We start from the raw sequence: 12,731 nt of genomic DNA on the forward strand, positions 1-12,731 counted from the left end.
AATTCACTTGGTCAGGATTGAAGTCTAGCCTGGTAATTCACTATCAAGAGTCAATGTTGGGTTGTCAAAATTGTGCAATCACAAACAAGGGCAGGCACTAAAGTAATATTTACAACTTTTAAAAAGAGTGACTTCACATTGATTCAAAAAATTATAATAAAAAAAAGCTCTTTGGATGAAAACAGTTAAATCACAACATATAAACATCTCCTTTTTGCAACAAAGACACATAATGGCATCTAAATGAAACAAAATTTGTCAGTTTCATTCCCTTTTCTTTTTCATGGTATCCTTGCTTCTATACCAAACACAAAATATTATGAGAAATTTATACTGCTAGAGGACTTGAATACTATCACCACTAAAGAGAATGTTTCACAGCATTTTATATATTTTCTGGGGTCCGTTTCATGAAATCATCACACAAGAGTCTTTACACAAAATCTCAGAATGGCCAAAGTCGCTCATATGTAGCTATGTGAGACTTTCAAAGAGAAGTAAAGTCTATTTCAAGAAGTGTTTCATACGTGTGTCTTAGGAACAAAAAGTTTCTAAGATTTTTCATGAAACAGACTCCAGGTTTCCTTTAATAGAATCTGCACTTCGAACTTGGTCACATACTTCTGATTAAAACTTGCTCAGATCGTAAGAACCATCATTACTTGACAAGAAATTGCTATGTCATTTTACATTTGAAATCAATGAGAATCTGCAAAAAGCAAAACATGCAACTAAAAAAAAAAAATTAAAAAAAGAAGAGAAAATTTCTGACCTGTTTTGATGTCTTCATTATTTTCTTTCTTCAGAGGATTATCTTGAATCACACCTTTTCTGCTTCTTCCTCATTCTTCTTGCTTTCCTTTTAAAAGGTGGTGAAGATTTTCTCCTTCCTCTACCCGATCTTCTGATTTTCTTTCCAACTCTTGTGCTTTCCAAATGCATGACTTCTTTCTTCTATCTTTATGGAGTTATCTCTCGAGCTTTATGCCAAACTTCAACTGAAGAACTTCTTCTTCCAGCATAGAATAAATTTTGGCTTCAATCTTCTTTTTTTTAAACTGAGCATCTTCTGGTCTTTTGATTATCTCCCAAATTGGTGTGATTCTTCTCAAAGAGTGCTAAATCCTTTCAACTTCCCATTCTTCTTCTCTTCTCTCTTCATCGCAAAAATGTGCTTTTTCTCAAAAACTTTAAGAGCTTTTGGACTTGCATAATCGCGATCTTCATTAACAAATCTGTGCTTGCTTTTCTCTTCACTTCAATCTCCCACTTCTGTAGTGTATCTTCTCCAAAGCTTCTTCAAAAAATTTTAATATTTCTTCTAAAGCTTCTTTATTCTGGGTCTCTTCTCTTCTTCCCGCTTGACTTCACTCTCTTTGTTGTAACCTTCACATCTTTTAAGAAAATGTTCTTATACATAATGCGTACTTCTTAAACAGCTTCTTCTCTCTACTCCGAAAAATCTTCTCCTCCTCTTCTTCCATTTCTTGTTTGATAACGGATTCACACTTCTTGAAATACAATGAAGGTATCATCACATGCTTGAATCTTACAGTGAGATCTTCTTCCCAATGAAACTTTTGTACTTCGTCTTGTTTTGCAACTTTTGTACTTCTTCTTCTTTTGCCATCTTGGTATGCAAATGTAAAGATATGGACCGCTCTAAACCATATTCTGTGACTTCATGCCAGATCCATCTTGAATCTTCTACAATCTGCCTGCAGAAAATCAGTTTCAAAAGGTGGTACCCAAGAAGTGTACACCTTCTGTGATCAGGAATGATAAGGGCATTTGGGTTTGTTTGTTTGTTTAAGGTAAATGTTATGACAAATACAGACAAAACAAAAGCATCATTTTAACCACTGATTTCTTTCTATTGAGGCTAACAATTGAGATGGCTGGTCCAGAATCTAGCTATGAAGCTGTCTTTGATCAATTTTGACAGCACTTTGTCAATGTTAAAGAAAATTTGTTCTGTTTTTCTCTGAGGAAAGAACGGATGACATGAAGTCGAAGATGAGAACTTTACGGCCTGAAAAGAAGCCACATGGGGAAGAATTTACACACAACAGGCTAGAGACAGAATCAAAAGAAGACATACATAAAGAATAGAAAACATGAATGTAGTTAATTTACACAGATGTAGTGCACGGCTTCAGGTGTTGGGTGGTTCTGGCATTGGTGGTGACGACGAAACCCGCTAGTAGCGGCCTAGAAATCCAGACAGGGTAAATTAAGGGAAGGAAACGTGACTGCACATATGAACACTGGAATAAATAATCAAGACAACAGAATTGTGAAACACAAACAAACAATCTCTGAAAGCATGGAAGTCTGTGAACAGAAAGGCATACAGTATCTGGAATATATAAAATATTGACAAAATGTGATTTGTAGTGCTCCTAAAACAAGTTATGATGCTATATCAGAATCTGCAGTGGAATGAAAGGAAATGTATTGCTGTGCAGTTCTGTAAAAGACTGTAATCGTCAAAATGCTATCATGGAATATAATCATACCCTCTCCCTCCCTAAATAAAAAAAAAAGCAACAAAGGCTGTTCACGTTGAACCATTCCTTTTACGGTTTCAAACCATCAAATTAAAGGATGACAACTTAGACTGCAACAGGTATAATGACGCATCTTAGCCCTTTTAAAGTGCACCTTCATCTCTTATTGACACGTCTATTGTACTAGTTTTCATGTGGCTAAAATCCCTCCAATGCTTGTCAAAGGAGTTTCACAAGTTCGTGTGTGTAAAGATGCAATCTTCTGGTTTACATTCAGACTTCTGCCGATGGAAAAATAAAAGCAACAACAAATGAAACAGAGAAGATGCAGGTCATTAAAGGCAAGGACATGGTGACAAAAAGATAGAAATGATCAGAACCAAGAGTGGGGAGAAAAATGAAATACCATGAGAACTCATGTTTGCAATGTAGGATTTCATGACAAAGCCTTGACAACAACAGCAAGCTTACTGGCAGATGCATATTAACCTTAATATTCCTTGACAAATCATATTAATCAATATTGAAAGTAAGTAAATTGAAGTTTCATGTAATGTATGTAGATATGCCCCACCCTCCATCCCTCAATCAATTTTTGCCATTAAGTTTTTTCACAGAAAATGATCTCTACAAGTGACATCTACGGAGTAAGAGAATGCTGTGACCTACTTGGGGAGAAAGAGCGGTCTCGAGAGTAGTAACGATGCCTGCGGTGGTGCCTGTAGTAGGGGGAAGGTGACCGGCGGTAGTAGGGCGAGGGTGTGCGCCGGTAGTAGGGGGAAGGGGAACGCCTGTAGTAAGGTGATGGAGAGCGGTGATACCGATCCCTGTATCCGTAGGAATCACGCCGTTTCTCTCTGGTTTGGTAAAGAGACACACCAGGAAAACAAAAGACCAACCACGAGATTAGAACAAATGATTTTCTGGAGAATGAATAATTCTTCGGCACAGGAAGTTGGAAGAGAAATAGGTCCAGTGCACATTAGGTGTAAGGTCCCATCACTACAAGTGCCAACAACAACGTTTACAGTCAGCAAACACTTTTATTTTAAGCAAGAAATGCTTGATTAGGAACAGTCCAGCAAAAAAAAAAGAAAAGAAAAAAGAAAAAAGAAAAAAAAAAAGGCAGAGGCAAAGAAACTGTGGACCATTGTACTCATGAATGCATCATGGCACATAAGGGATTCATTCTTTGACCTTTGATCTTTATGGTGAGGGCAGGAATGCAATTGCGGTTTAGGTCAGATGAACACGAAGCCGAGGGTTACGGAGGCATGGTAAGTTTTTATGACATGTACTTACCGAGTAGGCTTGCCCATGTACACACCAGGTGTGGGAGTGTGCGCTCTCTCAGTGATGGAGTAGTCCACCCGAATGCGCCTTCCGTCCACCTCTATACCGTCTGTCCTTTCTCGTGCCTGGATGGAACAGGAACCATTTATATCAAATTGCTTTTCCTTCTTTTAACATTGAAATAAAGTCACTAATTCATTACGCACACACATGCAAACATAACAATACCTGAAAATGAAAAATATATTATTTTGCATATCCTTCAAATCTGAAAAGGTCATTCAAGGATGCCAAGCCATTCTTCATAACAATACAATCCACTGTGTGTGCTATCCTGGAACAGTATAGTAGTTTACAGGTGAAAGTGCAAGCATTTTACGAAAACTGTTATGAAGAAGGCATTTTCCTGAGTCTTTAGCAATGACAGACTTAAGGAATTCATCAGATTTTATATCTTATCTCTCTGCAATTTATGGTTGCTCTGCTGTCCTGCAGTTGTATCTGCCAGTGCTGACACAGTTGCAAGATGTCATAACATACAATGTATAAAGAAGGGGGAGGGGGGTTCATGTGCACTTACCTCCGAGGCATCTTCAACATTTTCAAAAGTCACAAATGCAAAGCCCCTTGACCGGCCAGTCTGAGGAGGGGAGTTCAGAGGAGAAATATATCATGGGGGTCAATACAGCACTGAAGTCCGGAGATCAACTCTCCATCAGCATTACATACATTTTAATTTGCCTGTTCATATCTGCCAATATCCATGACAAAGACGATACCAATTCCATCACATATTTCTGAATCATATAAACTTTCATGAGCAAATCTTTGGCTGTTTTAAGATCATTGAAGCTACAGCAACTAACTAGACATAGATAAGACATTGAAACACCGAACACACATGCCTATGATATTACCATGTAACAGTAATCCTTTCAAATCTAACACATGATATGTTCACACATCTCAGCCAAATGCCTAGGGTGAGGTAAAGCTCAATGCCCATGACAGCCAGTCTTGCAGTTACAGCTAACTTAGACCAGCAAAACAAAATACAACAAAACACAAGCAAACATAAAACGAGGCTAAAATCAAGACTGAACTCAGCTGGTCCTGAAAGAAATCTGGACTGCACTGGCTGTTGAACTTTGTACAACAAGATGTGCACATACCTGATGGTCATAGACCACATTCACTGCCACCAGGGGCCCATAGTGCTCATACACATCCCTTAGATCACGTTCAGTGGTATACAGGCTGAGGCCGAAGACACCAAGGCAGCTATTCTCCGATGGATTTTCCTGTTAAGACAAGAACACAGCAAAATCACAATACATGTAACTCTGAAACACAAATTTCTAGGGTCACCGCCCTGTCTCTGTGAAGAATTCTCTTTCCAAGAAGAGTACTGTGTAACCCGATTTTAAGAACTTCCTGCTAAATTGAGCGAAACCGACATGATACTGTAGAGTTCAAATGCCAGCCAGATGTCATAATCATATTTTTTGCTAAATCTAATTCTGAAAGATAACCTGAAAGAGAAAGCTGCTTTAAATAAATGCACAGTACAATAATGAAACAGATCAGCAACATCTGTATGAGAGGATGTACAGCTGCAAAGCAATAACCACAACATACAATTCAAGCACAGTACCTATAAAATCAAGAGGGCACCTCTAAAGGCCTTTCTTCTATCAGTGATGTTCTCTTTCTGCCATTAAAAGTTTACAAAATTTGAGATTGTCTCCATCTTCTCCTCCCCCATCAAAAAAGTAGGAATAAAGACACTAGAAATACTTTCCTTCAAACTCAAACCTCACTTTGTTTTTTGTTTTTTGTTTTGTTTATGTGAAACAAATAATCTTCTCTCTGAACAAAAATCACATTGCAACAAATTTGAAATTGTACCCATGAATCTGATCTTGTGATGTCACTATGTGAACCTAGATTGCTACTTGAATACACCTGGTTCCTGTCCAAACTAAAATGAAGTTATTTGTCTCTTCCTTTGATGTTGTAAACAGCAATGAGTTTGTACTGCAATGTTTCTTACCCTGGTTCCATGGTGACGTCTTCTGGTGGACATGGGGGATCGACTATGACTCCGTCCCTCCCTGTATCTACTGCGAACAGACAAAAAAATGCATCACACAAAGCCCAGCTCTGACAAATACAGTTTAGCGATCATGACTGTTCTTCCACAGCACATAGCGAGCAATTATGGTCTAAACATGTTCTACATCATCCAACTATGATCTAAATTTATAAATTCTTTGAGTAGAAATGTGAAAAAAAAGAACTATATTCTATTTGCCTCAGAAACATTCTTGTGTGAATTGTTTCACTCAATGCAGTGCCCTCCCCCTTTTGAAGGACTAGAGGTTGCCAGCAGAGTATGCATCACTTCATGCAGATGCATACACATGCAGTGTAAAGACAGCAGTTTGTCTGAAACAAGTTTAACCTTCATCGATGTCACCATAGCCTTATCAAAAAGCTTGTTGGGTCTGTGGCAAAGAACAAAGAAAGCAACATCAATGAATAGCAGAAAAAAAACCAACACAAATAGACCTGTTATGCACACCATACCAAGCAAGAATAAACCCTTGAATGTAAACTATACTAAGTTTAAGAATACATTAAGACCATCAAAAGCAAGTCTGGTTTGCTACCACCACATGATCCAAAAAACTTACGAGTGTCGGCGGGAGTGCTTTCTGTGTCGTCTAGACCTGGATCTGGACCGGGACCTAGACCTGGACCTGGAATAGTACGAGCGGCTCCTCCTCGATCTGTGCCTGCTCCGAGAGCGGGACCTGGATCTGCCTATCTTCTTGTCGGCAGTCTTCTCCTGGGCCGCGGGCTTCTCCTCCTTGGTCTCTTCTTCAGCCCCGTCTTGGTCCTGGTCCTCATCTTCATCCTCTACCTCGAGGGCATCTGTGACCACTTCCTCCTTGTTGTAGCGGTACATATAGAGTGAGGGACAGGTGAGAGAAATGGGGGGGGGGGGGGGGGAATGGAAGACACATCAGGTTAACATCCAAGTAATCTTCACAAATCATTGCATCACATAGCTGAATAATCGCCTTGAGGTTTAGATCCAAATACAAGGACATTTGTCACTTCGATATGCAACTGCTACTACAGGCACCTATATTTATCATAGTGCAAAGATATTTTAGTTCTCATGGACATGAATACTCTATTATGACTATGAGACCTGTAGCATAAGGTACACTACTTATTGACAAATTCAAAGACAAAGTCATTTACTCTGGGTGCATATCTTCACTCAGTTTCACTTATGAATATGCATACATGCATGCACACTGTATGTTCGTTGTGTTTACTCACAAAGGAATTAGCGCCAGCACGGCAAGAAAAAATAAGGGTGGCACGTGGTACTTGGTAGCTTCCCCTTCAAAAAAAGATCTTTTACGTGCATGAGCTAAGACTCTCTCATACACGGGACCTCCATCTGATGTCCTATCCGAGGGACAGTGTTTTGCCTCTTGCTAGAGGGGACGGTACATTGTATGTTTACACACAACATTGCTCAGTCCAGACTCGGGTTCGAACCCGGGCCGCGTGATCGTGAGGCAGACGCGCTACCGACTGAGCCAACTCACCGCCCTGGGAGTGGATGGAGAACCTGGGAGTGGAAGGTACGCACGCACGCATGGGGGTCTGATGCAGGTGCATGCATGAACATGTGCAAAAGCTGCATGGTGGCCACTCGACACTAGTGTACTAGTGATCTTGCCGGGTCGCCAGATGGAAGATACAAAAAACGTCCGTTGGTTTTCCCCATAAATTTATGAGTTGTTTTGACTTTCCATCACAAACTGCAAAGTGCAAGGAAGACTCGCCGAAGAGAATGTGAGAATTGTAATTTTCACATCTACATTGTACATTGTATACTATCACTATCAGTTTTACCCATAATCTCTATAAAATGTGGCGACTTCATGGTATTGTTAGACAGAATAAACTCAAGAGAAATATTCCAGCTTGATAATAATACATTAAAGTTAGTTTTACACATCAGTTGAAAATTGATAGCGTTTGGATAGGACACACAGTGACACACTCAAAAAAGACCAAAAAGTTGACATTACTCAGTAATCAGAAAGTACTCGTTTACTGGCCAATAAGGATCATCCAAGATTTGGAATAATCTTCCTTCTTCAGCAGTATATCATATGCAACATAACTCAACATTTTTAAACAGAGTTAAGTCTACGTTAAGCCCCCGTTCCACTATCACGATCTGGACCCCGATCTGTCCCGATCTAGCAGATCGGGAGAGAGCGGCAAAAGCGTACGGGGATCGGAAGCATCGTAGCAGCAGCGTGTGGAGGTCGGGGTTGGAGCGGGTATTTTTTCAGATCGGGAAGAAATTTTGAACCTGTTCAAAATTTCTTCCCGATCTCCCCGATCAAAATTGACCTATTTTCAATCGTACGACAAGCGGGGAGAGCGTAGTGACAGCGTAAACGCAGCGGGGAGAGCGTAGTGACATCGTAAAAGCAGCGGGATGAGCGTAACAATGTCTTTCTGAGCGTAGTAACATCGGCACAAGAACGGGAAGAAAACTTACACAAAAATGTCTGCCAGAAAAAGATCAAAGAGATCGAGAGGCAGAACTGTTGAGGAGGAGGAGGGCATTGTTGCTGCACCTGTCAGGGCAGAACATGAAGAAGAAGGAGCTAAAATTTTCGAAGAAGGAGAAAAGATGAAGAAAAAGAAGAGAAGAAAGCAGCAAAGCAGCTACTTTAAAGTCGAAGAAAGAGAGACTGCACGTGATGCTTAAAGAGGAGTTAGAGGATATAGCAGAAATTTGAAGAATATGAAATCATCTAACAGTTACAACTGGAGGAAGACGGACTATAAAAGCAAGGACATCCAGAAAAAGCCTTGGAAAAATCAGCAGGTCTTTGTTTATAACAATGCATTGCTGCAAAAGAACCTTGAGTTGAGGAGCCTCTTCGAGGTCCACAGTATTTTTCTTCGGTTCTGCATGCTAATATAGTAATAAGTTGACTGACTGCAAATCGACAGTCGAATCGGGGTACATCGGGGCACATCGGGCACTTTTCAGCTCTCTGAACGGGGTGACAGCGTGATAAGATCGTATAGATCGTTCAGAGCGTAGATACAGCGTGCATCGATCGGATAACATCGGCAACATCGTACTGACAGCGTAGTAACATCGTTCTAAAGCGTAGCTGCAGCGGCAGAGATCGTAATGCCTCATTCCCGATCATCGTAGTAAGAGCGTAGCAAACACGTGGTACAAAGTCGTAACTGCAGCGTACTTAGAGCGTTCTAACATCAGTCCGGGAAACCCGCTCATGAGGACCGCCCCCGCGTACGAGGATGGTCCCTCCTCATGAGGACCTCCCCCCTCCTCATGAGGCCCCCCGGGGAACGCCTCATGAGGCCCCCCCTTCACTTCTTATTCATCTCACATCTGACGTATAAATTGTCGCAACTTTGCACGGTGATTTTTTGTTACACACACATGTCCACTATCCATGATGAAAAGAAGAAAAAATCCTGTCTGTTTTTTTTTTTTTTAAATCGAGTTTTAATCACCCGATGCAGAGCGCCCATCAAAACACGGGCGCCAGCGCGTTCGCACAATGCAAGACTGCCGCACCTAGCGGCCTGATCCGACTAAATATTTTCGATGCTTTTTTTCTGCGGCTCTCACCTCTCCGCACACGAATTAGCCTCGTGAAGCTGAAGTCTGACATCTTTTTACACAAATTCGTAACGAGAAAAATTAAATCAGTACTAACCTGATCTTGTCCATATATTCCAAATTACTATTCCACACTGATAGAGTAGGTGGGTAGATGACATACTCCAGTTTGTTAGCAAAATAATCACTTTGTAGGTATGACGAGTTCACTTTCTTCGTCAATTCCGCCCACGATTCCGCCGCCCGCTTACCGTTTGGGCGCTTTCTCTGGAATCATCCCGCGACGCGACGTACGTCGCATCACATCACGCATCCAGCACATACCAGTCTGGCACTTAGTATGTGCTGGATGCGTGATGTATGCGACGTACGTCGCGTCGCGGGATGATTCCAGAAAAAGCGCCCAAACGGCGGAATCGTGGGCGGAATTGACGAAGAAAGTGAACTCGTCATACCTACAAAGTGATTATTTTGCTAACAAACTGGAGTATGTCATCTACCCACCTACTCTATCAGTGTGGAATAGTAATTTGGAATATATGGACAAGATCAGGTTAGTACTGATTTAATTTTTCTCGTTACGAATTTGTGTAAAAAGATGTCAGACTTCAGCTTCACGAGGCTGATTCGTGCGCGGAGAGGTGAGAGCCGAAGAAAAAAGCATCGAAAATATTTAGTCGGATCAGGCCGCTAGGTGCGGCAGTCTTGCATTGTGCGAACGCGCTGGCGCCCGTGTTTTGATGGGCGCTCTGCATCGGGTGATTAAAACTCGATTTAAAAAAAAAAAAAACAGACAGGATTTTTTCTTCTTTTCATCATAGATAGTGGACATGTGTGTGTAACAAAAAATCACCGTGCAAAGTTGCGACAATTTATACGTCAGATGTGAGATGAATAAGAAGTGAAGGGGGGGCCTCATGAGGCGTTCCCCGGGGGGCCTCATGAGGAGGGGGGAGGTCCTCATGAGGAGGGACCATCCTCGTACGCGGGGGCGGTCCTCATGAGCGGGTTTCCCGGACTGAACATCGTACTATGTCCAGATCGGCTCAGGTTTCTTCTTCTTCTTCTGATTAAGTCTGCCTCCTTCAATAGACTGAAGATTCTTGCAGACTGGTGCTATTTACATTATAATACAATTTATTTACAGATATTTACAAGCACATAGAAAATTTGACGAAAATACTAGCCACTGTTTTACCCGATCCTTCCCGATCTGAGAAAATTGTCAAATCGTAGCGAGAACGGCATAGTGGAACAGGGGCTTTACAGTTATTTGGGGGTTTGCAAGGGCGATTACTAGTCCCCTCACACGCCCTTGCCTGCCGCACTCATGGCCATTCATTATCTGTATGGATGATGTGCGGCGCGCAAAAGTTGCCAACGCTCAATACGAATACTAACGTTAGAACCCGCATGCACACGCGCAATACCGCCATCGTGTCAGACTGCAGACGGCAACACAACTGAAGATTGTGAACAAACCTTCACTTTAAAAGCAAACCAATCAAATCTATGGTAACAAACTCACAAACTCCTCGCTGTTGATATTTCCATCTGTGCTCATGATGGTTCGAATTTTATTGCAATCTTGGGCTCCTGCGACTATGTCTGATAGGTTTTCTGTCCATCCAACGTTATACGCTATTATATCCAAAGCGTGCGCGGGTGTGCGCGCGTCTAGGCAGCGCGTGCAGGCTAGGATCCGTGTGCGCCGTGTATTACTAGTGTTGCGCTTTGCGTTGGCGCTATTACTTCTTTCCCTCAAACCACGTGCGCCGCGGACTTCCCTCTGATCCTGCGCTGCTCGCTGGACCCACAGAACTCTACGACTACACAGAGTGTGTGTAGAGTTGTGGCTGGACCATAGAGATACTAAGAACCATTATACTGGTATCTCTATGGGCTGGACCTATGCATTCAGTCGTGTGCCATGCCCAATCCATACCCATCCCGCCGACTCGAACTTACGAAGGCATCACAACAGGTGTCCTGAAGTTAGTTACTTATTCCTCGTTCGATATTCGATACCTGAAGTTAGTTACTTATTCCTCGTTCGATATTCGCCACCTGAAGTTAGTTACTTATTCCTCGTTCGATATTCGCTACAGTGCAGACCCTATCTGAAGTTAGTTACTTATTCGTACCATACGCAGCCCTGCCGCTGTCGCATGGGGACGCACGGCGAATCACTGCGTCTGTTTTCTCGTTTGATATTCGCCATCGGGGGGGGGGGGGGGGGGGGGGGGGGGGGTTGGTTGGTGGGGTTCATCAACGTTTGTCAGCGCTGACAACTTGAATCACCATAGTAACAGTCAGTGACCAGACCATCTCAGCCAATCAAAACCAAGGATTTTGCTGAAATTGTCAGCGCTGACAAACGTTGATGAAACACCCCCAGCCCTGTCGCTGTCGCACAGGGACGCCGCTTCGCACGGCGTCTGATCTGGCTACTTAGGGGCCTATTCCTCGTTCGACATTCGCAACTTGAAGTTGGTTTCTTGGACCCAAATTGTAGAAACGCCCACTAAAAAAGTAGAACAAGATGGCAAGAACGTTGCCCACAAGAGGGGGAGGGGGGGGGGGGGGGGCTCGGTCCTCTCCCCACTTTTTTTTTCATCACAGGTTGGGCTAAGACCTTTTTCTTTTTCTTTTTTTTTTGCTTGTCAGCTGAAGAAACCATGAAGTGCCCCCACTTTAGAAAGCGTAGACCCAACCATAAAACATGCACCTCCCCCAACACACACACAAACACACACACAAACACACAATAATCACATTTTTCCCTGGACGTGGCATCATTTGTTTGTTTTTTGTTTTTTGTTTTCTTTTGTTTCGTTTGTTTCTTGTTTTTTCCCCTTTTTTTCCCTTGTCAGCAGCAGAAAGTGGAAGCGGCATTAGCAAAGAAAAGTAAAGGCCTTTTTTTGGGGGGGGGATGTTTTGTTGTTTACTTGTTTACTTGCATTTTTGTTTTTTATTTTTGCTTAGCTTGCTTTGTTTTGTTTTTTTCTTACTTTTTACTTTCTTGCTCGCTTGTCAGCAGATCACCAAAACACGAAAGTGGTACCTGAAATAAAAACTAAATGAAACCGATATGATTTAAATTGATGAATATCCTAAAATACTGGACATACTATAGACTCAAAGCCGAATTTTCTTGACATTGACCTAGCAGAACCCCATGGGCTGCCCCAAGCTAACTTGCCCTGCATTCCCTATATACA

General features: G+C 42.0%; 1 protein-coding gene across 3 annotated transcripts; it reads right to left on the reverse strand.

Moving 5' to 3' along the window:
* Positions 1-433: 433 nt before the first annotated feature.
* Positions 434-11,138, reverse strand: LOC139711703 (transformer-2 sex-determining protein-like). Of its 3 annotated transcripts, none has more exons than XM_071623562.1 (8): positions 11,039-11,138; positions 6,500-6,753; positions 5,857-5,926; positions 4,976-5,104; positions 4,384-4,443; positions 3,813-3,928; positions 3,180-3,367; positions 434-2,211 (listed from the first exon to the last, which is right to left on the reverse strand). In XM_071623562.1, exons 1-8 carry the CDS (start codon positions 11,072-11,074, stop codon positions 2,201-2,203), a joined length of 864 nt encoding a protein of 287 aa, XP_071479663.1. In that variant the 5' UTR covers positions 11,075-11,138; the 3' UTR covers positions 434-2,200. The 3 variants fall into 3 exon arrangements, with proteins under 3 accessions (XP_071479663.1, XP_071479664.1, XP_071479662.1); XM_071623563.1 differs by having other exon boundaries at positions 5,857-5,923; positions 6,500-6,756; XM_071623561.1 differs by having other exon boundaries at positions 6,500-6,756.
* Positions 11,139-12,731: the final 1,593 nt, after the last annotated feature.

Source organism: Diadema antillarum, unplaced genomic scaffold (assembly GCF_040938485.1).
Source record: "Diadema antillarum isolate AM-2024a unplaced genomic scaffold, OU_Dant_1.0 seq00001688_RagTag, whole genome shotgun sequence".
NCBI classification, from domain to species: domain Eukaryota; kingdom Metazoa; phylum Echinodermata; class Echinoidea; order Diadematoida; family Diadematidae; genus Diadema; species Diadema antillarum.